The sequence below is a fragment of the Glandiceps talaboti genome, chromosome 3 (genome assembly GCF_964340395.1).
Source record: "Glandiceps talaboti chromosome 3, keGlaTala1.1, whole genome shotgun sequence".
Lineage (NCBI taxonomy): Eukaryota > Metazoa > Hemichordata > Enteropneusta > Spengelidae > Glandiceps > Glandiceps talaboti.
In genome coordinates, this window is record NC_135551.1 from 25,306,873 (window position 1) to 25,334,281 (window position 27,409).

The 27,409-nt window shown below is 35.2% G+C and overlaps 2 protein-coding genes across 2 annotated transcripts; both read left to right on the forward strand.

Annotated features, from left to right (window-relative positions):
• The first annotated feature begins 1,180 nt into the window (after nucleotides 1–1,180).
• On the forward strand, nucleotides 1,181–11,923 carry LOC144432897 (cytochrome P450 3A29-like). The gene is made up of 13 exons (XM_078121200.1): nucleotides 1,181–1,390; nucleotides 1,751–1,844; nucleotides 2,016–2,074; nucleotides 3,513–3,609; nucleotides 4,188–4,304; nucleotides 5,702–5,790; nucleotides 6,590–6,738; nucleotides 7,604–7,731; nucleotides 8,269–8,376; nucleotides 8,883–9,103; nucleotides 9,327–9,470; nucleotides 10,202–10,364; nucleotides 11,074–11,923. The coding sequence occupies exons 1-13, from the start codon at nucleotides 1,305–1,307 to the stop codon at nucleotides 11,173–11,175; spliced, it is 1,557 nt and encodes a 518-aa protein (XP_077977326.1). The 5' UTR covers nucleotides 1,181–1,304; the 3' UTR covers nucleotides 11,176–11,923.
• A 1,281-nt stretch (nucleotides 11,924–13,204) lies between these two features.
• LOC144432699 (uncharacterized) lies at nucleotides 13,205–27,235 on the forward strand. The gene is made up of 14 exons (XM_078120965.1): nucleotides 13,205–13,450; nucleotides 18,589–18,853; nucleotides 19,381–19,455; nucleotides 19,733–19,806; nucleotides 20,265–20,378; nucleotides 20,883–21,006; nucleotides 21,441–21,523; nucleotides 22,335–22,400; nucleotides 22,826–22,937; nucleotides 23,589–23,665; nucleotides 24,086–24,152; nucleotides 24,580–24,671; nucleotides 25,076–25,151; nucleotides 25,725–27,235. The coding sequence occupies exons 2-14, from the start codon at nucleotides 18,634–18,636 to the stop codon at nucleotides 25,895–25,897; spliced, it is 1,353 nt and encodes a 450-aa protein (XP_077977091.1). The 5' UTR covers nucleotides 13,205–13,450; nucleotides 18,589–18,633; the 3' UTR covers nucleotides 25,898–27,235.
• Nucleotides 27,236–27,409: the final 174 nt, after the last annotated feature.

Consider the following 27,409-nt stretch of genomic DNA (forward strand, 5'->3'; position numbering starts at 1 on the left):
CACTCACTCACTCACTCACTCACTCACTCACTCACTCACTCACTCACTCACTCACTCACTCACTCACTCACTCACTCACTCACTCACTCACTCACTCACTCACTCACTCACTCACTCACTCACTCACTCACTCGATCGATCGATCGATCGGTCGGTCAGTCAGTCAGTCAGTCAGTCAGTCAGTCAGTCAGTCAGTCAGTCAGTCAGTCAGTCAGTCAGTCAGTCAGTCAGTCAGTCAATCAATCAATCAATCAATGTTTAACTTTAATGAATGATTTTGTTCAAATAAATTAGGTCATCTATGGTTTGGGTTGTTTTCAAGCATTCCCATATATGATCAGAAATTTATCAGAATTAGATATTGATATATTTTTTGCCATATACTTTTGCCATCGTCTAAGAGGGTAATACTATCTTATTACTGTATGTCGCTTGTCATTCATGAATTAGCATTTTTTAAATCTAGCAGTACGAAAAATCATCAGTTCCGATCACATTAAAGTGGCCATATGGATGAGAATTTGGTATTTATTTTGGATTTTTATTTGATAAAATAGCTTCACCATGTTTTTCTACTTGAAAAAATAATGCAAAAGAACATATACCAAGTCCATGTTCATAACTCAATACATTACAAAAAGATGCCCAAAGTGTAAAAAGTTTGTTATTGTACGTACAATAACAAACATTTTACACATTGTTTAATGTTTTGCCGTTTATTGAGATGTGAACATGGACTTGGTATATATTATTTCACATTATTTTTTCAAGTAGAAAAGCATAGTGAGGCTGTTTTATCAAATAAAAATCCAAAGTAAATACCAAATTCTCATCCATATGGCCACTTTAAAGTACAGATAAATGTACAAGTCCTATATATACCTAATATAATGTTCATAGAACCATTCATGTCAGATGAATGGATGTCCACATACTTCGACTTTTTGCTGACTTTGAAAAAAAAGTGTGGAGGTGTGCAAGCGACCGATCACATTTAACCCTTAGCAAATTTCTGTTAACTTAAAGGGCCCTGTCCTTGGATGACCTGCGATTGTTCGGTGTTTTCCGGACAGACTAACAGCTATGAGTCATAACAGACCCTGAATTGAACTCACTGTGCATGTGGGGTCTGTTCAAACAAATGACATCAGTGTTGTTTGTGACCCCGATGGTATATTTTAGAACAGAAGTGAGCACCAAAACGTACGAATCACAGGTTTTGTTGGACTCAACACCGTTGCCAGCGGGCCTTGGAACCCAATTCAAACACTGCAATAACTTATGACTTGATCAATTGTAGCAGGATGGAGATCTTTGGTGTCGAGTTACCCGAGTTATCTATATCACCTATATGGCTGATTCTTGTGGCATTACTAGTTATGATTTATCTGTAAGTATATTATGAGAGAGAGAGAGAGAGAGAGAGAGAGAGAGAGAGAGAGAGAGAGAGAGAGAGAGAGAGAGAGAGAGAGGGAGAGAGAGAGAGAGAGAGAGAGAGAGAGAGAGAGTATTATGTACAGTACATATGATATGTATCTATATTGATTTGTATGACATTTTGTGGGGGGGGGGGGGGTATTCGACTAAACGAGTGTGTTTCATTTATAATATTCATCCATATACTGATACTAGTTTTTTTTTACAGTGTATTGATCACCACCAATATATCAAGTATAGATAAACTGAACATATACTAATTTGATATTTTTGTTTACATTTTATGGACGTTTTTCGTTTCTTTTAATTCCAGTTATGGAACATGGCCCTACTCTTTATTCAAACAGTTAGACATTCCAGGACCAAAACCAGTACCTTTTGCCGGTAACATGTTCCAGGTTTTCCAGGTAATTTATCATAAGATAAAAATTAAATGTGAATGTTTTTTTTTTAGTTTACAAAAAAGGTATTATACACTTTCATTTGTTGAGTTTGATAAGGAGAAGATTAAACTAGTCAGTGGATTAATTATAACATGATATTTTTAATTGTGTAATAACTTTTCTCTATTTTATCAGCCAAAGGGAATGCATGAAGTTATCAATGATTGGAAGGAACAGTATGGCAATTTATATGGGTACGTCTTGGTTTACACATCATATCATATGGTGAATATGTGTAGTAGAATAGAAAGCAAGGTACCATTTTTTATGGTTTTTTTTTTTTTTTTTTTTTTTTTTTGAGAGAGAGAGAGAGAGAGAGAGAGAGAGAGAGAGAGAGAGTGTGTGTGTGTGTGTGTGTGTGTGTGTGTGTGTGTGTGTGGACGGATGGGAGGAGGTTGCTAATACATAGGCATGTCATGATTGATAATTAGTATTACTGGGAATAACATTCAGGGGTAAAACAGAACAACACAGACTAGTCTGTTTTGGGATTATCTGTTATGTAAATTTGTGATGAACTTGTGCATTCTACACACACACACACACCTTGACTTGAAAATTTGCATACTTGTTCAGTCACAGAATAATAAACACATGCAGTCTATACATCTGCATTTTAACCACTAATTGCACAAAAAAACTCCTTTAATTGTTAACATGAATTATCTCTGGATGTTGAAATGTATAGTTTATGTACTTTGTTTTCTAAAAAAAGTAATTTTGCATGTGTGACATCACCTTTTAAATTTGCATATTTGTGATATTTTGCCATTTGCATTTTTGTGACATCAATGTGTTAATTTGCATTTTTGTGACATTTTACCATTTGCATATTTGTGACATTTTGCCATTTACATATTTGTGATATTTTGCCATTTGCATTTTTGTGACATCAATGTGTTAATTTGCATATTTGTGACATTTTGCCATTTGCATATTTGTGATATTTTTCCATTTGCATATTTGTGACATCAATGTGTTAATTTGCATATTTGTGATATTTTTTCATTTGCATATTTGTGACTTCCATGTGTTAATTTGCATATTTTTGATATTTTGTAATTTGCATATTTTTTATTCACTTTGTAACTGGAATATTCATGACAAGGTTTCTTACCAAATATATTAGAATATTTAAAAATCTTTATTTTTTACTGTGCATTTCATCATAATTTCAAATTACTGTTGTGCTTTGATATATAACAGTGTAGAATATAAGGCCATTGTTTTGATGGAGTAACATCAGATTTTCTAGCATTGAAGTTATTTTGTAATGCACAGTTTCTGAACTAGCAGTGACATCATATGAATAATTGGTATTTTACAAATAAAATAAATCTACTGACAACAAGTACAGTTTAGCGGAAATGTGGGGAGGGGGCAGTATGAGGAGAGCTGTATTTATTTCAAATGTAATTTGCATCCAAAATATACTATTTTCTGACTCCATTATCTGATATAATGGTTTTCCTTTTGTGATGTTAATTTTTTTCAGGTCTTAAATATCATTCCATTCTATTCAATTTAGTATAAAATAATTTATTTAATTGAAAAGTAAACAATTTTACTATAATGTATATCACTTACCAACCAGATTCGATTTTTTCTATCAATCACATATTGTCATTTTAGGATGTATTTTGGACGAGAACCTTTCCTGGTTGTTTCTGATCTTGACCTCTTAAGGGATATTCTGGTCAAGAAATTTTATTGTTTTACCAACAGAAGGGTGAGATATTTGTGTTTACTAATAATTTAATAGATAAATAATTAATATCACAATGTGTATGTGTGCTCAATGATTTGTGTACCCACATGTGTGTCTACTAGACATATACATGTTTGTGTTTGTGACTCGTGTATATAGCTTGAATTTCTTTTCTGACCGATATACTGCAGGTGTATCAACTAGTAGATTTATGAGTGTTAAAATGTACGCCAGTGACAAATTTCTTTGAAAATCAAAGTTCTTCAATTCTCTCCAAATTTTGTTATGTGAAATCTTGTTCCTGTACCGTATGAAATAATAAAAAAATGATTTGGGGTCCACTGTCTTGTTGTCAGGAAATTGTCAATCTGTTGTTTTCCCAGAAGAGATAAGGCTGTATTCGGCAGCCATATTGAATTCTATAATGGCTAAATGTGATAACATTTTGAGCTCTATTTCAAAAATTTGTATGATGCCTCCATATTTTAAAAATCTTATTTCGAGAATACTTAGAGTGTTCTTGAACAATGTAACAGCTACAATTCAAAGAGTTTATATCCGAAGTGTTTTTTCTTCTCTACTTATTTGTATAAATACAGGAAGCCACAATTTGTCAGGAACCATTAAGTTCTGGTTTAGGTGCATTAAGAGACAAGAAATGGAAGTATGTCAGAACTGTCTTAACCCCAGCATTCAGTGTTTCCAAATTGAAACAGGTATGTAACAATTACCGATGACTTTCATTTTCCATCCACGTTTATTGTTTAAATTGATCTAGCTGACTTCAGTCAATATTCCTGCTGTTACTCTTCCTAGCAATCCACTGCAAAGGAGTATCGGAATGGTGAATAATAAATTTGTCAACTTAGTCTGGTGTTTTTTATCTTTTTCTAGTACTAGTAGTAGTTGGAAAATCTCACTAATTAAACCTTACTGTTAGTGTGTGTGTGTGTGTGTGTGTGTGTGTGTGTGTGTGTGTGTGTGTGTGTGTGTGTGTGTGAATTAATTAAAGTTATAGTGCCTCAGTGGTGGAAGTGTTCCTTTTATTACACCCTTTCCAAAACTGTTTTCCTTTTTGTTGATCTGACGTGCACTTCTCAAGATATTCATATAAAGAAAGGGTAGAATTATACACTCAGAGGTGAAGGCTGAAAATATCAATCTGATAAGTTAGATCAGTAGCTATCAGCATTGATTACAGTCTTTTCATTTATACACTGAGATAGGGAGTCTGGTTATAGTTGGCGGGGGGGGGGGGTAGTCTAATGATGCCAATTGTATGTAGATTAATTGAGGCATAAAAAATTATTAGCATACACATAGAAAACTCCTTAGCTCACTGGCATGTTAATGGCATGTTAATCGCTGTCATCATTCATTTCCGTGATTGTTCAGATATTTCGGAGAATATCAACTATCATTGTGTTTCAGAAAGTCTATCAAACTGTTAAATGCAATTTTCAGAATAATGACAACTTAACAAGTACAGGAAGTTAGAAATGTGGACATTGTTGTATTCAATAGATAATTTGCCTCATGTTTGCGAACAGACAGTTCCATTGTAAACCTATATTGCTATATTGACTACCAAACTTAGTTACTGTCAGTTATTTCTATATATCACTATATATTTAGACATGATATATATGAAATATGAAAGTCATGATCATGTAAAACTTTTTCAGTGTAAAATGGGACAAAAACATGAGTGCAAAGTCAGTGTTCCTTATGGCAGTTTGAATTTCCACGTGTATGCATAAATTATCCATAATTCCCTTTATATAGCAGACATCTGTGTTTTAGTGTGGTATAAAGTAGGTAAACCTACCTGAGTTCCCCTGTCACTTTACTGGGGTCAAGCCCAACTAAAATCATGGTATAGTATAAGAGAAACTGTACCAGCTTTACCAGATTTCCCACTTCCTGTTACCAGGGTTCTCAGCCCTTAGCAAAAAAACACTCTCTGAATTGATGTGTTCATTACCTCGGCTAGGACCATTCCATTTACAATCGCCCCAGGCTTGTAAATTTGCTTTGAATTATTCAGATGTTCATTGCACTTCATTTGATATGCTAATTGACTAACAACTTAATTGTTATGCATACATTTCAGCTATCTCTACTTGTCAAACATTGCAACGATGTTCTAATGAAGAATTTGCAGACAGCGGCAGACAAGGATAAAGTTATAGATTTTAAAGAGTGAGTGACTCTTTTTATTTTATAATATTTCGCATTCTTTCAATTCATAATTATATTTAAGTCTGAAAGACTATGATAATAAAAATCAAGGTTAACTGAAAGCATGTGTTTTATGATAGTCCCAAACTACAGTGATAAATGATCGCTTTCAGCTAGATATACACTTGTAGTGTTGACATTTTAATTTTCTTCCAGTCCTGCCATAGAGGGCGTTTATTATTTTCATTCTGCCAATCTTAAGAATTAAAGGGCCAGTCAGGTCATGAGAAAAAACTTTTTAGAAAATAAATAAAAAAATTAAAGTCTCACAAGTCTAGCTATTTTTGTTGTTCAGAGAAAAAAAAATGTGCATTTTTAAATTTCTGATTTTATAGTGATATTTGTAATGTTGAAATATAAACTAGACTTTTTTTCCACCTATACTGACATACTATTTTTTTGGGACAACATACAATGGAAATAAGTCTTCCAACTTTACTGTGTTAACTAAGAACAAGAGTTCGGTAATATAGGTGATTATATATATAAATATATATATAATATATATTTTTTTTATTTTGAGAGTGCTGAATAAAGCAAACAAAATAAGTACTGATGAAAAATTTTACTCACACAGTCAAAACATTTCTTTCCAAATTTTCAACTCATCTCCATCTTCAGGGATTTGCTTTCAACAATTTTTTTTTGAATGTGAGTAAAAAGTTTCACTAATAACTATAAACCTAAAGTCCATGAACATTCCTTCTCACAAAACAAAATAATGTTTTCTCTGTTATTTTCCCTCTCTGGCACAATGTAGAATGTTTGGTGCCTACAGTAATGACTGCGTACTAAGCACAGCATTTGGTGTTGAAGTGGATTCTCAAAATGAGCCAGAAAATACGTTTGTCAAGAACATCAAAAAAATGTTAAATGCTATCAGTATGAATCTGTTACTTATCTTAAGAAGTAAGTAATATTGTGAAACATCAGTGTTGTAGCTCTCTTTAATGTTAATGGTTGGAAAGATCAACCGTTGAGGGCGCTCTTCTCATCCCTTTCCCGGGTACAAATGACCGAAGGGGAAATGTGTGATTGGTATTCTGCAACAAAATGTTGTTGCATCCAATCATAGCACTCCATTTCATTTTATTGAAAGTTGCATACTGCATGTTCACGCCCTCACTGGACAAAGGAGAGGGGGGGGGGGGTCAGAATCAGATAAGACAGCAGGTATCTTTCAGACGTGTGAATATTTATATTTGGTGCAATACATAGGAGATTACTTAACATATATCAATAACATGTTTACATATATCAGACATCATTCTGTTAACAACAGTAGGTGAGATTCTTTTCCTTTGATTTCCACCACATTATCCTACAGTGTGCCTCTAATCGTAAATGGAGGGAATTATAAAGACGACCCAGTGATGTATCTTACTGTCTAATATACTAGTTAATATGTACAATATTTGCAGAGTACAACAACGGCTTGACTTTCAATAAGTTAAGCACTTAAAGACTCACTTCACATAAGAATTAAAATTCAGGTGTGAAAATGTATTGTAGCAGATCTATAGGAAAAGTTGGTCTAGAATTGTCCTATATAAAACCGATGGCTCCATTGATAAGATTACAGTATATGAGAATCTGGGATTGAATCGTGGGCCTTTATGATATAGACTTTTCTGAGTAGGCACAATATAAATCTGACACAATATCTACATTTAAAGGGTTATTGCTTTTAAGACAATTGTTATGTAATTAACCAGTCATTTCTCATTTTATTGGGTTTTTTTAAATTTATATTTTATCCTTTGTCTCATTTCAGTTTTCTTTCCCTTTTTGAGACCACTGTTGGATTTCCTGAATCTTAAAGTTATTCCAGTGGATTTGATGAACTATTTTGTTGCAAGCACCAATCAAACTATAGACCTTAGGAAGTCAGAAGCAAACCCTGTAAGTTGTTAAGTCAGAATTTACTCGTCTACAAAAAATGAAATGAAGCACTCCATGAGACTCAGTTACAGGATAATTCTTTCACAGCGGACAAATATGAAAATGCTGCAGGTCAAAATACATATGATGAGTTATCTATCTACCCTACTGTGAGTACAATTATCATACCTCACTCGGGCATGGGACAATTGCTTTTGTTTTAACAATTTTTTTTTTAAATTCTGTTTAATGCCTATCCTCACCCTCCCCAACATCCATTGACATTGACAAAATGTCACAATATTGATTTTAGTTTCTGTCATTCGCAGATTGTAGAATCCAGCATTGAAGAAATAATTTTAATAACATCAAAACCAGTAAATTTTAATCACAATCCACATAAAGTCAATGAAAAGTTTACAGAGTGACAAATTTTCAAAGTATTCAATAACATTTCACAAGGAAGCACAACTTCCAACTTTATTTATACTATTTTCAATACCTTGTAATTGTAGCATAACTTTGTAAATATTTTAGATACTTTTTCTTCTTCCATAGAGACAAGATTTATTGCAACTAATGTTGAATGCTCACAATGAAGTAAAAGATGAAGATCTTGAAGGGGAGGAGAGAGTTAAGCTTACTAACAATGAGATTCTTGGCCAGGTATGTGTACTGCCCTCTATGGCAGAAAATCGCATCGACTTTTGTTTTTATTGTTAGTTGACTGCCATCATTGAAGCTTCAAGCAAGGAATTCGAATTTTAAAGACAAGCAGTTAGTTAGCAAATGCTTGTACTGATAAAGTGTTAACCTATTTTAAAACAAATTAACACGATGGTAAAATGTTATTGAAAATTATAATATTTATAAGTCAAGAACTCTGCAAATGATGGGCCCTGCCTACATCAATTTTAGTTGCATGTCTATTATGTATTGTATCTTGTGAAAGTGTTGATTCCAAATACAAACTATTTCTTACAACAAAAAATGCAAAGTTAAAAATTAATACTTGGAGACAAGGCACTATGTTGATTTGATTAAATTGAGTTCAGCCAGGTGTTACTTTCGAGATGTAAAATTTTGAATCTTGCAATGTGATTGGCTGGATATTCTATAATTAGAATAAAATCTGCATATTGACTATGAAGGGATACACTTTATATCCACAGAGTTTGACATTCTATCTTGCTGGCTATGAAACAACCAGTACAATGTTGTCATATGCCGTGTATCTACTTGCTACCAATACTGACATACAGGAGAGACTTCGAGAAGAGATTGACACTGTCATGCAGAACTATGACAGTCCAGGATATGAAGCCCAACAACAGATGAAATACTTAGACCAAGTTTGCTGTGAGACATTACGACTTTACCCACCTGCTATCAGGTAATGCTGAACAGGTGTTATATGCAAATTATAAGTTGTTATGCAAATCATAAGACTTTAGGAAAGTGTTGGCAAAAATTAGAAGACCTAGTTTCTACAAAATACCATGGAACCTAATTAATGAATTTTATACAGATATAGCTTATATTCCAGTAAATTGTAAAAATCTATAAAAAAAAAGAAAGATGACAATACAAATTGTTGTGATTTTTTTTACACACAGTACGGATCGTCAGTGTAATGAGGATTGTCTGATTGGTAGAGATTGTATCTTTATACCGAAGGGGATGAATATACACATTCCTATCTGGGCTGTCCATCACGATCCAGACGTTTACACAGACCCAGATACATTTGATCCAGACAGGTAAGTACAGAACCTTTAAGGGGTCACATTGGCTCTAAACACATTTACACAATGACTTGAATTAGTAAAGCTAAGTACATACTTGATTACACTAAATTAATTGATTTTGAGGTAGTTATTGCAACTCTAGTGTTTGAAGGAAAGCATGTTTACAAACATTGAACAGCTGAGATACTCAGGTTTTGAACAACCTTGAAACTAGTTGGGTATGACGTCAATTTCCCAAGATCCTTTGTGTAAAATGGCAGATTTCAATTCAGCTCAACATACCTAGCCCGACTTCAGTGTTCTTTTTTTTTTTTTGAAATGACATACATATTGATTAAACTCACCTAGTTGAATAATTGAAAGGCATAAATATGATAAATATGTTTGGATGAACTTAAATTATGTAATATTATCCAGAATATATCTACACTCGATATGAAAAACTGATAATTGCAGCTAAGGGATGTCTCTAATTTGATAACTGCTTATTACCTTCAAATAAAACAATCATGAATATTCATGTTCTACTAATTTGCATATACAGATCTGTAGACTCCCATGAAACATTGTGAGTCCATAGCAAGGACCTGCACTGAACAATGAATTGAATAAAGATTGTCAAGTAGTCTTTTCCCAGCAATTGAATGTCATGTATATATGTGATGTTCTCAATCCTGAACCTAGAGTTTAGGAAAATGCCTTCGTTTCCTGAAGACTTATAATAATTTGTTGTATACTGATAGATTTTCACAAGAAAAGAAACAGAGTCTTCATCCATATGCATGGCTACCATTTGGTGGAGGGCCTCGTATCTGTCTGGGTATGCGTCTGGCAATGATGGAGGCTAAGTTTAGTCTTGTGGAAATTCTACGTAACTTTACAATTGAGACTTGTAGTGAAACTGAGGTAAGATATTTTAAATGCATTTATGAATGATGTAGACTGTAAGATATGTCGTGTCGTTCCACCCTCACCAACCTCCTCTTACCGACATGGGAGGGGTGACCGATGTGCGAGGGCACCCATCACCTTACAGAATATGAATGATGGCATATTAGTGAAATAAAGAATACTAAATATTCCAGATGGCATCATATACTTACAAACGAATTGATTTATTATGCAGATATGCAAATAAAACCAAAGTTATACAAATAAATCAGAAATATGCAAATCATGTCATAATTATGCAATGACATCAACAATATTGAATTTATGCATACATATCTTACAAATGAATTGATACAAAGTACTAGACGCTGATGAAATATCTAAATCAAAGATCAAAGGTATGAAAATGATACAACACATATTTGCATATTTACAACCTTCTTTGCATATTTGTTGTATCAATGCCATGATACAATGAATATGCAAAGCAGGTTATAAATATGCAATGATCATAATATGAATATGCAAATAGAATACAATACCCCAGAAATCACAACTGAAAAACTCTAAACACTAGAGTGTGTTTATTTTGTCTTATTAACATATCTGCTAATATGCAAAACTAAACAATGCAAAAGCCATCACCTGTCAACATTAATATTTTTGCCGTATTTTTATTTTTTATCAACTTTCAACAAATAATTGTTAATTTTTTTCATCATAGATTCCACCTGAAGTTGGAAAGAAGGGTTTTCTGTCACCTGTTAATGGTATAAAACTGAAACTCAAGAAAAGAGAAGAGAGTGAATCAGTTTCCTCACTGTAGTTTTTGTGCTAACTTTTCTGCAAATTAAAAAAAAAAGATTGAGAATATTATACGGCAACAGCCTATGATGGTTAGATAACTTTGGAAATGGAGAAAAGAAACAGGAAATATTTGTAATAGTGTCATAGTTCATAGTTCATAGTTTAAGTTTAGGAATTATATGTATAAATGCCCTCACACAGGCATCCTGTATATTTCTGTATGTTCTACACTTCATGTCTCCAGTGCACAATATCGCAGCCCACCTTGTTATCTTCATATCAGTATAGCTTGAGTCATCCTTGTTCATCCAGACCAGCTTGATATCACACCACAACATTACAATATAATAATGGATACATGTTAACATTATAAAGAAATTTTGAACACAGAGAGTGACTTTTTTAGGCAAGTAAATTGAAGCAAAGTCACATCAAATTGTAAACAGACTAGCATATGTAAATGTGTCCTCATTGAGATGAGCACAAGAGCGACATAATTAACATATTATGTAAATTATACAGACAGGCATGCGGATAACTGCCAAATTAATTATTTGCCATTACTAGCATTACAATTGGTTAGTGAGACACCGAAGCAAAGTGAAATCAAATTGTAAACAGACTAGCAGAAATTACTTTTTGAGTCGTTATCTGTAGCCTAGCCAGTCTTATTGTGATTTTGACTATAGTCTCCCGTCACAGCTAGCACTTCTCTAATTCATGAAAGCAACTACGGACAGAAAACGACACAAATTCTTATTATTTTTAATATACCCCCCCCCCCCGAGATGACGTCAATAACATCATCACGTGATTAGAACCAACCCAGATATGGAACGGTACGATTGAATGGACGTTATGAATATATAGCGAACTTGTCTTAGTAGACATTAGTAGCCAATCAAAAAGATAGATTTCATGGTGGACATGTATCTGTGTTGGGTTGAATGTATATGTATATGTCGGTGCGAGAAATATTTTTAACTCATCTTTTGAATACACAACCATTATGCAAAAAAAATGTTCTCGTCGTGATGGGAGATGCTAGTCAAAATTCAAGCAACAAAGCAAGAGGAAAAAACTTGAAAGTAACACCACACACGAATCCTGGAAATTTCCATGTAGTTTCAGAAGACAGCTGATAAATCATTCTTTGAAAAGGACATTTCTCCATTTCTGTTTATCGTCTTATATCTTAATGTAGAACATTATCGTAACCCTAATTAGATGGTGGCTGCTGAACAAAAAGTCAACTGCTGAACTTCGTCTGAGTATGCATTGTATAGCGCCCTCAACGACTGCTATTTAAGTCTTTGTTCCTTATAATATTTCGAGGGTATTTAGAGCGAATTGTACGGGAAATTGAGCCACAAACGAATAACGCGTAAACATGTTATGGAAGACAGGGGTTTTTATGGCTTACTATAGATAAAATGTATGTTTTGTGACATGTATTTATAAATAAACGAGTGTTGGTTCTTGCGACCACCCACTTTCTCTTTCATGTCCACTACTCTTCGTCTAAAAAAATGTCGGTGCTATATTTGGTTAATTGTTGTACATGCATGTCACACGAAGCGTGACACAATGCACAGATCTAGAGTTTGTTTGGTAGACACGCACATCACGTGTCACGAATATACGTACGTACCTCCATCCCTCCCTCCCTACCCTCGTAACTATGTACCTACCTACATACATACATACATACATACATACATACATACATACATACATACATACCTACCTACCTACCTACCTACATACATACATACATACATGTACATACGTACATACATACATACATACATACATACATACATACATACATACATACATACATACATACATACATACATACATACATATGTGTGAGTTGTGCATCAGCAACAGAAAGTTGCCACTGATTTCTCCGAAATAAATTAATCGGATTCTGAGTAAAACCCAATGATGGTATATACGTCATAGTTAAGCCACTAACACCGTCTTGTCAGCGATAAAAATAAACTCTGGCGGAAGTACGAATCATTTCCAACTTCGACAGCATGATAAACGCGGGCTTGTGAACTGTATCACGTGAAAACAATTCTTTGTGCATTATATTGTTACCGTGACGTGCTCCCACCTCATCCAGGGTCGTTATGGTAGAACCCTATAGCTAGATATATGAAACTTACATGCAATTCTCATGTTGACGCAGGCGCAGTTAGTACATCGAGGAGGATTTTTTTTTTCTGTTTCTGACCCGAAGTAGATATCTTCCAACGCCCAGCACTAAACAAGCGTGACGACAGGTAAGATATCAAACCAATCTTTTGTTGTTGTTTTTTGTAATTTTTGTTTTGTTTTTGTCTTGTTTGAACATATTGCTTGTTTTGGTTGTTTTGTAGTGGCATGTTTCAATTATCTAACAGACAAGCGATATTTTGTTCCAAACGGCTTCAGATGTGTGTGCATTTTATCAACTTTTAAAGCGTCACAAAGCAAAGATGGCGTCCAAATGACCTAAGTCTCGCAGTCAAAAAAGTCAAAAGAACAAGAAATGTACGGAGAAGTATTTCGTTTACGTGGTCGTAATTATGTTGCCCCTTTTCCATTTTTTTATGTCTAATGCACGTAAGGTATTCGAAAGAGGTAAAAGAACCATATCGCCTTTTTTTTTTTTTTTTTTTTTTTTTTTTACAAAAAACAACCCAGCGTGTGTATAATATTTCCCATGAAGTATTGCCAAGCTTTGAGGATAACGCAATTGCTTTCTATTATAAATTACGAAATATATACCTGTCGTAGATGGGTTGAGATTTTTAACTCGATTGAAAAGTAGATCTAGCTACTGTAGATCGGCTTTGTCGAGAAATTGTGTAATAGTGCATGATGTTGACGAAAATCACCTATATCACTAAATTAGACATCACAAAAATTAATAACCGTAACACATTTAATATTGTCAAATTTGCAGTTTAAAAAACATTACATTGTCAAGCTGTCATAAAAAATATTACTTTATTAAAACCAGATCATATTGGTTTTGAAAGAACATCACATGTCGCCAAGTCATTAATATTAGAAATATGTATTGTTATGAATAGTTAACAATATGTAATATCTGCTCTGTTGAAGAGATAATATAGAATGATACAAAACAAAACATAAAGCTCGTTATTACATCAAACAGAAAGGGAAAGGATAAATGTCGATAACGTCAGATAACGTCAACAGATTTTTGTGTCTTTGTTGTTCTCAGCTTAAAAGTATAATATTACATTATAACTCAAGCCTTGATTATATGTTTTGTATTGCGTAAAGCTTTTAAAACCGAAAAAGGATATGGCCTGGGGTTTAGCCCTCGGCTAACTAGACCGTTTGGCTGTCTTTTGATATTACAAGCTGGCGATGGTGGCATTAGTACTGCCAAGTACACATCGAGGGCGTTTTAATACGCTGTGCACCTCAAGTGCTCTTATCGTCGGCTTTTGTTTGGCAACCATATAGATCACAGTCCTGACTCCCTATGTCTTATTACAAGACTAATAGCCCTCGGCCATTTTATCAAACTACTGCTCCACGCCATTAAAAACAAAACAAAAACATGCGATGACATTCCTAGATAAATCAACACAACGAAGGGCTCACATTTTAAAATGTTTCTACAACGCATATATATATATATATATATATATATATATATATATATATATATATACTACCCTAAGTAGTTCTATCTTGTACAGAATAATTCTAGAATTTCACTAGTGTACATCGATCGGTAGCTGCGCTAGCAGTCGTAATTATTCGGTTATTCATTTCAACTGTAGATGTAATTTGATTATGTCTAGTAAGATATACCACAGACTTGTCTGTGCTAGACCCCTGCCCCAAGCCAGCAACCGACTCTGCAACACCTCTCACCAAGTCGGAACAATTACTTTCCAGCAGATATGATTGCAAATTGATCCTATCGTTGTAAACCAATGTCCATTTTACGGCAATGCTACCACATGCACACAGGAACGTGTATATCTATTATTGCTTAGATTGTTGTTTTCTCAAGGACAATATCACACGAATCCTGCTACTATAAATGTCTCAATATTCGCTCTATACTATAAAATACAGGTACGAGAAGTCAAAACGTACGTAGTCGTTACGTTTAGCCCGTAGGCAAAAAAAAATGTGAGAAATACTGCACACCCCTATGCGCAACCACACGGCTATACGCTCATCAGTGGGGGTTACTATTTCTGTCTCAGCAGAAAAAAAATTCTGCCTTGGGAAATGATGATTCTATATCACTAACGGTAGGACAATATTCAATCGATCTGTCAATTTAATGGCGGTTCAAAGCCTTACCATGAACACAATAAAAAAACTGAACGAAAGTTGTCACCGTCAAGGAGGAAGTTGGTTTGTAAATCATTCAATGTGTACATTATTAGCCTGACTAAATTTCTACACGACTGACCTTAATTCGATCCTTGTTTACGTCATGTGTTATTTAACGCGGTTACATTAGTCTATCGAATGATTAATATTAAATTTATTCAAAAACGTATGGCATTGTGTACGTAACAGGTAAAAGTGTGTTAAACCCCAGGGTTTAAAAACGACGGGAATTTCCATGTCATTGCCGTACTGTTTTTATTTTAACTAGCGTATTATTACGGTTGCAGCATAGATATACCGCCGAAAAGTGGACATATTTCAATTTAGCTAGGTAATACATGTTAACGTTATTTCCAACTAAAGTCGCAAAAAGTAGAGAACAAAGGCCACAACAAGGAAATTTTTATGTGCTTAAAAATGAACAAAGAGCTGTTACGATTCCGTGTGATTTGCTCTATTTTCTCTCTCTCTCTCTCTCTCTCTCTCTCTCTCTCTCTCTCTCTCTCTCTCTCTCTCTCTCTCTCTCTCTCTCTCTCTCTCTCTCTCTCTCTCTCTCTCTCTCTCTCTCTCTCTCTCTCTCTATTCCTAACTCTTCACGACACGTATATTGTTCATTCAAACTAAAATGACTGAGATAGAAAACAATTCACACGCAGTGGACATTTTTACTGGGTGACGTGTCTAACATGAACAAAACACTATCTCTACCCCTTTGTTTGATTCGCACCGTAAGTATTATTTCCTCCATTCCAAGCTATCAAGGCAAGTTATCACATGGCCATTCAAACTAGAATCATGAAAGGTTTAAAGTAGAAAGGGGACAGAAGAGAAGAAAAGACATGGCGAAGAGATGTTTACTTGGTGGCGTCTCTTTCAAATGAACAAAACACGGAACCACTCCTTCGTTTGATTTACTCTTTTAAAGTTGGTCTTTTCCTGCATTCCAAAGTATTCAAGACACGTTGCGTTCATTCAAACCAAAATGAAAAGCTAGCAGAAAATAAACATTACTCGATGACGTGTTTAAAAAGCACAAAACAAATTCACCACTCCTTCGTTTGACTCACTCTATAGTAAACACCGTATTCAGTTTCATTTCATATATATATAATTCAACTAGAACACATTTTAGCAGCTCTTGCACAGATAATTATTGTCTTGGAACTTGTTCGTTAATTTGATTAAAAAACCCATTTTTATGATGCAGAAGGAGGAAGTTGTAGTATAAAATATACCTTTCATATTGAACGTATTAAATTTCGATTCATTATTGTGACATTAGTATTTGTGATTAATGTACGTAAAGTGTACTGAATGTCACTGAGTTAATAAGAAGTCATTGCAATGGGATTACAACACAGGGCACACAATATTTCTTAGATTGTTGTATGTACGTATTCTAGAGGGAGGTGTCTCTACGTATGGTTATGATTTACCGGTCTAAACATCCTAATATATTAATTGACATACGAATTCGTCCAAACTGGCATTATAATCCATAGGGACTCGTATTTCTTAGACTGTTATTTTCCTCAGGAAAATATCACACGAATCCTGCTGCTACAAATGTATCACAAGCCCAACATTATCAAATATATATACCACAGGTAGGGGAAATACGTTTAAGACACAACGTTATTATATTTTGAGCCAGGAATCCTTAAACTTTATGCATGGTATGTTGAATGCGAAATATCATTGTTCAACGCTGCCTTATTGTTTAGGTTTTTTATGGACCTCTCCGTCAGCTAACGACAAGGCCATTTTTTACAGCCAAGATTTAGAATTTAATTAAAATTCTTTTATACGAAGGGTTGTATAATTTATAGTAGCTGAATTATGATAAAATTAGCCAGGTCACTGGTATTTTTTAAAGGTAAACTACTAATGTTAAGAAGGCCCTTTATGCCAGTTTTTAATGGCTTTTAATTAATTTAGATGTTTTATAAAAATTTGTTTTGGACTTGTCAATTGTAAATATTTAAAAAAAAAATTTCACGTCATATACAAATAAATATTAAGTCCATAGAGACGATATGATCTACTGTTATGGGTAAGAAAATGTATATACCTTGACATACATTGAACAAAAACAACTAAGTTATGTCAGCTTATTAAAGATTTCGAATGGGATGATCAAATAATTAACTTCTGAAATTTATAATTTTATTTCTTTTTCTTCCCGTTATCATCTAAATAAATATTACCATAAAGTTTATAGGAATACAAAGAGGCATTTTTCACTAGAAAAGTGTGTGTGTGTGTGTGTCGGGGGGGGGGGTTAAAATAGATCAGCTCTCTCCTCATGCTATATGAGCTAGAGTGGCTTAAACCAGACACGCCCAAGTACAAAAGTACAATAATGACACCGTTGCCATATCAACACTATTCATAAAATCTAACCAGGTCGAGAATTTCTTCTTTCATTTTAATTAGCTACTAGACTTTCTCATGCCTTTGCTCAGCTTTATAAATATTTGCTGCGTGAGCAAATTCCCCTGTAAATCTTACAATGATAAATCTAATTTTAGCTCTGACGAGGTTACGGACAATTAAGCTTGTATGTTGTAAACCTCTGACTATTATTTCGGTGCCAAAGCCCACCTTCCCGCACCAACAAAAATGTTCTTTAATTGCAAATTAACCGAACTGCGAAAAATGAAAGGAGCAAGCACATATTCTACAAGTGTATTAAGTTAGTCTACCCCCCCCCCCCCAAAAAAAAATAAAATTTAATTAAAATTAAAAAAAAACAGGCAAACAAAGCCTATTATAGAGCCATTTGTAAATTAATATATTTATTTTCGATTTTACTCAATGTATCGTTACCGAAACTTCATTGAATCAGGGCTTTTCGGGATATAGTGAGACATAACGTGGTCGCGGTCCAAGTTGCACTCCCACAATGAGAATGAATACACAAGTTGAGCCCCCTGTCTCTGCCTATGTGTCTGTTTGCCCGTTTGCCTAACTCAGTTTATTTTTCTCCAACTCTTAACTACATCGTCATCACCCAAACCTTCTAATATGCATGGCGATGTTTTCTTAGTCTTTTTTTTTCACAGATTCAATCGCTAAAGATAATCCGTCCAGAATGCCTCTTGACACCGTACTATGCCTGGATACCTCGGGTTCCATGAACGGTAGGGGAATTGCTGAGCTGAAAAGGGCGGGAACGGAATTTTTATTGGGGATCCAGGAAACATCAAAGCAGACTGGACTCAGAGAAAACGTTGCCGTGGTAGAGTTTGGAAGGAATACTCGCATTGTTCAGGGCCTTTCTGATAATTATAGAACGACGAAAGAAAAAATAGGTATGCACGATAAGGTTGAACTTGAACTTGTTATCTTAAGTTTCTTCTACCAATTAATGTAATGGGGGGGGGGGGGGGTCAACTTGACCAGATAGACCTCTCTGTGATTTATTTACCTGTAATATCACCGGGTCTATAAAATGTGGAATGTATTACTTCATAATACCAAATTGTATTTGAATTCCAACTACCATCTTCAAGTTCTTGTCTTACATCGCAATACATAACATCACGCCTAAACGTGTTGCTACATGGTGCACGGAAGATATGCATATTCAATCCACTATGTTCATGTGGTCGTGGCACAAAGATGGCACAAAGTACAAAACTGTTGTCTAAGCGATCATATCAAAATGTTGTCATTTATATATAAATGAAAACTTGAAAATATGTTACATGATAAAACATGGACAACTCTCCGTTTCAGTTGCAACGTTTGTTGTTTCTGTGAACATAATCATGTCTTACATGGCTTCAATATGTTTTACAAAAATGAATGTATTTACTTACTTTTTTTCTCCGTGAAGATTCTTTGGTCCCAGGTGGTACAACGCCCATGTTTGAAGGACTGATGGAGGCAATGAAAGAAATTTTAAGTCATGGTAAGTGTAAGTTTACCATTCGTACACACACACACACACACACACACACACACACACACACACACACACACACACACATACACACACAGAGACACATACACACACACACATACATACATACATACATACACACACATACATACATACATACATACATACATACATACATACATACATACATACATACATACATACATACATACATACATACATACATACATACATATCAATCCATGCTTACCATATTGTCATGACACTATCATATTTGTCATGACAGGAGGGGTGTTAACATTACCAGGTGGCAAGAAGATGACCCCAAGAATTATTCTGATGACAGATGGCAAGCCTGACGTAAGAGAAACATTAAAGTAAAGACCACATCAAAGGTTTCTATGACAACCATAAACAAATCAAAACAAAACAAACCGACTTTGTATCTTAGGTATATTATTCTACACTTGACTGAGTTTGTATAATTTATCTAAGATTTCCCCTAATGCCACTTTTCTTAGAACCCTTATCTCCTAAGAAATCTTTGATGTGGACTTAACTTTTCGCGAAATTGCGTGTTTTTAAGTAAAAAGGTCTATCTGTTTCTAACACTATTCCTCAGTATACATGTATGTGTACCGTCTTGTAACGGAATGTATTTGTCGATATAACTTTATTATGATTTATATGTGTTTGATACAATTATTCGAATGGCCGAAAAGTGTCACCGCCTGTGTTGACGTCATCACATATGTTAACCCCGTCATGCATATCAACCCGGTTATTTGTTGTGACAGCACATTTATTTTGATCTACAGAATAAAGAAAACGTTCTGAAGGCCGCCATGTCATTTGGTCCTTTGTGGAAGGCAGTGGGACTTCCCCATCCTATCCCCATAGCCTGTGTTGGCTGTGGTCCAGATATTGATAAGGTATGTTTATTTACACTCAGCAATTATTTTAGCACGCATGATACATTTTAAGAATATGTCATTGTAGAATCATTATTCAACTAAGTTTAACGAAACAATGGCAGGCGACGGGAAAGAAAAATATGATGATATTCAAAAAATCTTCAAATTGTAGAACACATGGTCGCTGCTCCCTGTGGTAAGAGTTTTAAGAAAACTATATAGGTTAAAACTCGGATAATTAAGATTTCTTTGCGATTCAAAACATAATGCCAATCATGGTATTACATCATAACAAAATTGCTTTCTAATGTATCCCTGTTTTATGATTTTTATTAGTTTCAGCAATGCGACTGAATATTATCACGTTTGTTTATTATATTTTACACAGTCGAGCATTGATTTAGATTTTTCAGTTGAATGTCTGTTTCTGTTGAGTTTTATTGATTTATTTTATGATTTCCTAAATATGACAACATACCTCATTAATGATAGACAAATCTCACTTAATTTCGTTTTTTGAAGGACTTACTGGCCAACATCGCCCGTATTACAAACGGTATGATGGTTGTTGGTGCTGTGGGACAACTGAGTGATTTCTTCCGTAGACAAGTTCTGTTGATACGGTTTGCTGCACAATTTTCTCATGGTTAGTAAACCCCCTGTCTTTCTTCATTATGTCTATACCTGTCCTGTCTGTCTCCCCTTGTTGTGCGTGTCTCTCTGTGTCTCTATCTCACTGTCTGTCTGTCTGTCTGTCTGTCTGTCTGTATGTCTGTCTGTCTGTCTGTCTCTCCCCTCTCTGTCTCTGTATGTCTCTGTCTCTGTCTGTCTGTCTGTCTGTCTGTCTGTCTGTCTGTCTGTCTCTGTCTGTCTGTCTGTCTGTCTGTCTGTCTGTCTGTCTGTCTGTCTGTCTGTCTGTCTGTCTGTCTGTCTGTCTGTCTGTCTGTCTGTCTCTCTCTCTCTCTCTCTCTCTCTCTCTCTCTCTCTCTCTCTCTCTCTCTCTCTCTCTCTCTCTCTCCTTTGTTGGTGTATTCATGCTATTTAACGTTCCAAATATTTCTTGTTTATCTATTGCACCAGATATGGATAAACTTAGATCTCTGATAGCGCTACGTACATTCATGCAACAATGTGGTGAAGATGTCGACGATGAGGATGAACTGGTACTCTAAAATATTATTTCGTTCTGTATGACATTTTCCCCCTTTAGAGCTTAGATTGAATTGTACTTGAAATTTCATTTACAAGAGACAGGCAACAAAGGATGGACCAATCGTTCGTATTCTTTCTCCCACGTCCGTTTATCTTACACAAAACAACGTCATATAATTAAACATATGTAATTTCTTTGATTTATCATGGTATTTTTGAACTTGAGTTTCGACAAAGACAAAGTTTCGTGAATTTATCTAGCTATGTAACACAGATAAGACATAAAACACGAAAAGTTCAGTGAGACTTATTTCTGTCTTTGGTACACATGTATTGATTACTACTATCAACTTAAAGGAAAAGTCCAGTCAGACTTATTTGTACCTTTAGTACACTTGTATTGATTACTGCTATCAATTTAAAGGAAAAGTCCAAGTCAAAATTAGTTCTGCCTTCAGTAAACTTGTATTGATCAACTTAAAGAAAAAGTAATGTGAGTCTTACATGTAATTCTGGCACACTTGTATTGATTACTGCTATCAACATGAGTGATAGAATAGCACCTCAGTAACTTACTCAAGTTTGAAATCTTGCAAAGAAGCTCTTCTGTACTTGACACGTGCTCTGCACTCTGCGCTCTGCTGTACTTGACCATTTTGGAATTTCTTGCAAAGGTTTAAAGTATAAAACTTCCAGTGATGACATCATATATGACTTACCCTAATCTTTGTATTGAGAGCAATCACTAGGTTTGTCTGTGTCTAACACTGGAATTTAATATTACCATGGTGAATACATAACAGTGTATATTTGTTCTCATAGAAAGGACTACTAGCATTGTTGCTAGCCATGATGATTGCATCAGGTGATGACGATGACGATGATCTGGTAGGTGCGACTTCTATAATAATATATAGATTATTACAGTGGTATGTATGTATGTATGTATGTATGTATGTATGTATGTATGTATGTATTTATTTATGTATGTATGTATGTATGTATGTATGTATGTATGTATGTATGTATGTATGTATGTATGTATGTATGTATGTATGTATGTATGTATGTTTGCATGTATGGATGGATGGATGTAGGTAGGTAGGTAGGTAGGTAGGTAGGTATGTAGGTGGATGGGTGGGTGGGTAGTGTAGGCAGGTAGCTTGGGGAGGAAGGTGTTTGTGTGTGTGTGTGTGTGTGTGTGTGTGTGTGTGTGTGTGTGTGTGTGTGTGTGTGTGTACCACAATACTAGATAACTAAAAACTATTTGTCCTCCAATTAATGACACTACTTCATTTAATTTTGATCCTTAGGAAATTGAGGGATATCCCTACCTAGGTGCCAGAGTCCGCCGTGGGAAAGACTGGAAGTGGGGACTTCAAGACGGGAATGGTCCGGGAACCGTAGTCAAACACAAACAAGGAGGTACATAATATTATTTTAATATACAAACATGAGAGATAGGATGGTGAGAGAGTCTTAGTATATAACATCATTATGGAGAGAGTTTACATCTGATTTGAATAGGAAAATAGGGCATATATTATAGACATGTGCCACTTAAACCAATCCTTTCTGATCCATATATCACTTGAAGAGATTTATTTAATGAATGTCTTTTAGTAGATTTGTATTGATTACTGCTATCACCTTGGGAACTTACTCAATTTTTGAATATTGTAATGAAATCCTACTGCACGTAACTAGTGCTCGACTAATTTGGGGGATTTTCTGCATACTAGGTTCCTGCAAAGAAAATCTCCAGTGATGGCATCACATATACCACAATCTCTTTGTCTTGACACTCTTTGTATTTATCAAGACAAAGACATTGTATTGTGGTAAATGTGATATCGTCACAAGGGTTTTTTCCCCATCAACCCTTGCAGGAAATATCGAAAATGGCCGAACACATTTCAAATGCAGTAGGGAGTCTTTTTTTTGGCAAGATTTCAAAGTTGAGTAAGTTACCGAGGTGCTGTTTTATCGTCCAAATCTGATAGCAGTAATGAATACAAGTGTACTAAAGGCAGAAAATAATTAGTCTGACAGGACTTTTCCTTTAATTCATACCAGGTACGCTGGAAGTAGAATGGGACAATGGTAACAGAAATACGTACCGTCACGGAGCAGAAAATGCTAGGGATTTGCGTGTAAGTTTGAATTCAGACAACTTCAAGGTTTACTGTTGCAAGATTGAAGACTTTCTGAAACCTTAACAAAGGATCAGGAAGAAATCTGAAAAAAATATCCATCAACACAAAACCAAATTCCTGTATATTTGTTTTCAGAATCTTTCATTCTTACCCTTACCCTTACCATAGTTTTTGTTTATTTCTAGTAACCATGGCAATACACGCACGCTTCTAGAAGATACGTCATGACTGTTTCATATTAGAATACACAAGCTATAGTATAACATTTTGCTCTGATCAACAGTTTCGGATTCAAATATAAATATAACATTTTCATTGTTTTTTGTCATATCAATTTTAGCTATCGGTTTTGAGAGATCTATTAGATTGTTCGCTATTGGTGTCCGCCGACATAACAAAAGACAACATTTTTTTCAGGTCGTAGACGAACCACGGCGTATAACTCAAAGCCTAGGGATGAAAGTAGGTGCTAGAGTAGTAAGAGGTAAGTATGTACGATCGTCTCCCTAAATGTACAGGCGACTAACTGTTGTTTGGCATGACTATAAAAGATTTTACCCTGAACAAAAGGAAAGACTGAATGTTTTAAAGGAAATTAAAATGTGGCGGGAACTATCATAACGTCATTGAGGATGTTTGAAACCTAAGAAAAAACTTAATCTCCTGGAGCTCTGTATGGGTGCGAATTCAATTGAAACGTTCTTTTCAAGTACACTCGCCCCATTGTTTATCATTCATATATATTGCATGGACATTGTTACTATGAAGAGAACAGGATATGACATCATAAAACTATGAAGTACATACAGGATGTGACATAATCATAATATGAAGTACGTACAGGATATGACATCATAATATGTAGTATGTCCAGGATGTGGCATCATCAAGACTATTTGGTTTGTATTCAGGCCCTAACTGGCAGTGGGGAGACCAAGATGGCGGATCTGGAAACGTTGGAGCTGTTTACAAAGTGGATCCAAGTGAACGATTTAATGTCCATGTAAGGAATTATCATTGAATGTCACTTTAAAGTATTCTTTGCAAATGGGTGGTAATTTGTCAAACAAACAAGATATATATTTATATCAGTCTAATGCAGTTTGTATAATTGGTACAGATACATGTATGTCTACCGGTGCAGTGATATTAACGAGTGAAGACAAGATGAAAGAAATTGCCAAATGTGTGCAATATCTATAATCTACTGTTTTGATTTGTGGATCTGTTGATTTATTGTTTTAGAATATTTTACAACAAATCTCTTATTCTGTACTATTACGAATATTTACACACTTCAATAACGTTGTTGGCGTTACTCAAAATCAGTGTATCCGTATTAAGTGATTACGTCATCAAGGCATTCTTGTCAAGAGATAACCAAGATACACTATGCTACTAATGTAGGTACGGTGGCCCAATGGTAGAAAGAACTGCTATCGTGTTGGACGCATTATAAATGATCTGAAAGTGCTGGTTCCAGGTAAGTAGCTAATTGTGGATGTTGAACTTGTCGTCGTCGTCATCATCATCATCATCATCATCATCATCATCATCATCAGTAGTCACTTTTAACAGCACAATCAACAATAACGCAGACAAAATCAACAAATACAAGTAACAATAACAATGGCACTACCGTGACCACCACCACCACCACCACCACCATCACCACCACCACCCTTACTAATACCGTGACCACCACCATCACCACCCCACTAGCACCGTGACTACCACCACACTACTAACACTGTGACCACTACCACCATGCCTACTAACACCGTGAACAGTGACCACCATCCCTGCTAACACCATGACCACCACCACCATCACCACCATCAATCCTACTAACACCGTGAACAGTGACCACCATCCCTGCTAACACCATGACCACCACCAACACCCCTACTAACACTGTGACCACCACCACCACCACCACCACCACCACCACCGCCAACACCATCAACAACAATAAAGGCAACAACAATAATCATTACATTGGTGTCATTCAAATCATGACAGGTGTCTAACATTTCATTTTCATTTTCAATTTCAGGCAGTGATGACATAGACCATGACTTGGCCAATGCAGTGGCAGCGCTATCCCTGGTGCTTGCATTTGAGCAGAGACGAAGTGGAGCAGAGGGAGGAGGGCCAACGTCACCAAGAATGGGTGGAGGGGGTGCTGGTGGTAGTCACGGGACGACTACTGGATGTGCTGTTATGTAGGAACTCAGACCACGATAGTGGTTTGACGTATGGGACGTCAGGGTGACTGACTGTATATTAAAATGCAGTTGTACACACTAGTACCGGTACAACCTGCCTTTATAGTTACTTTGTATAATCAGATGAATATACCCACATCAGTCATCTCTACAATAACCATGCCATTTGCTGGTCGTGCCTTACATTGCTACTAATTTGAACGACGACAAAATCGTTCATGCTTTTAACATTTCGATATCAAATTAAAGGCCTTGCTTTCATCCATCGACTTTGAAAACACATCCAGTGTTGCAGATACGACGTTGATCACACTTGTGGTCGAAATCCAACACTTATATAAAAATCGTTGTTCACATTTATTGTCAAAGTACTTAAGTTTAAGACCTTCTTTACCACAAGCAATTTCTACATATATGCAAGAATTATGTAACCATGTGTTAGTAATTTCTAAACAAAATATACTAAGATTCAGGGTTTAAATTTTATAATTACGGTGGGGATGGGGGAGTTGTGTGGGGGCTAATTTCCGTTTGATGCAAATATCAGCACACCGTCTTCCACATCAGCTCTTGGAATCCAAAGACCAATCTTCATCTTTTAAGATAAGGAAGTCTAACATACACCTTATCCAGAGAACATTGGCGGCAGGTGCGGTTGGCTTCGAAAACATTCCAAGGTTGGCGGCAGTGATGTCATATTGAATAATAATCTCCGATGTAAAGCTAAAGTAATATTTTTTTTGAAAAAGACGAAATCGAATATCAGTAGTTTTACGTTATATAGAAAAGTCTTGTCGAGTCTTGTATAATGTTGAATTCCATTCGGACGAAGCTACCTGTTAATGTTTTGGTTTGACCAGAGACGTTGGAGAGTCTATGGTCTGACTAGATAAATATTTGAATATGGATACACATACTAGACCTTATAAGGACATTGTTAAAATTAGATTGTATAAATACACAAGAACACTCAATATTTTCCTTACACTTGAGTATAGATATATTATTTTAATATAAATTACAAATATGCAACGACCCACCATTGGAACAAGATCAGATTAAAGTGTGTTTGACTGACTGGCTAGGTACAATGAATTGGTAGACAGACAGACAGACAGATGGAAAAAAAGGACACACAGATGTAGATTTGTGTAAGCTTACGTCAGGTAGAAAAGCAAAGAACTGTAATGGATGTGTAGGTAAATAATGCTCTTGCTGTGGTCTGTTATTTTTACCTCAAGACATGTAAATATTGTATAAATCTCATTCATGTAATCTAAATCTGGTTGTATGTGTATAAACTTTATTAGATAATTATGTACATATATGATATTATTATATTATTCCCCACTATTTACAATAAATACGAGTGGCCTAAGGAGCATTGTCACTACGAGTCGCTAAACGAGTAGTAACGAACCTGTAGGGTATGGATACCTCCTCAAGCATAATTCATGAAAAATTGTGAAAAATAGTGGTGATTTGGAACGTATTGACTCATATTTCGAGCACC

Coding starts and splice junctions, on each gene's coding strand:
- LOC144432897 (XM_078121200.1), top strand. CDS start 1,305: ATGGAGATCTTTGGTGTCGAGTTACCCGAGTTATCTATATCACCTATA. Junction 8,377..8,882: donor ACAATGAGATTCTTGGCCAG/GTATGTGTACTG, acceptor TTATATCCACAG/AGTTTGACATTCTATCTTGC. Junction 9,471..10,201: donor GATACATTTGATCCAGACAG/GTAAGTACAGAA, acceptor GTATACTGATAG/ATTTTCACAAGAAAAGAAAC.
- LOC144432699 (XM_078120965.1), top strand. CDS start 18,634: ATGCCTCTTGACACCGTACTATGCCTGGATACCTCGGGTTCCATGAAC. Junction 24,672..25,075: donor GTGAACGATTTAATGTCCAT/GTAAGGAATTAT, acceptor CTACTAATGTAG/GTACGGTGGCCCAATGGTAG. Junction 25,152..25,724: donor TCTGAAAGTGCTGGTTCCAG/GTAAGTAGCTAA, acceptor TTTCAATTTCAG/GCAGTGATGACATAGACCAT.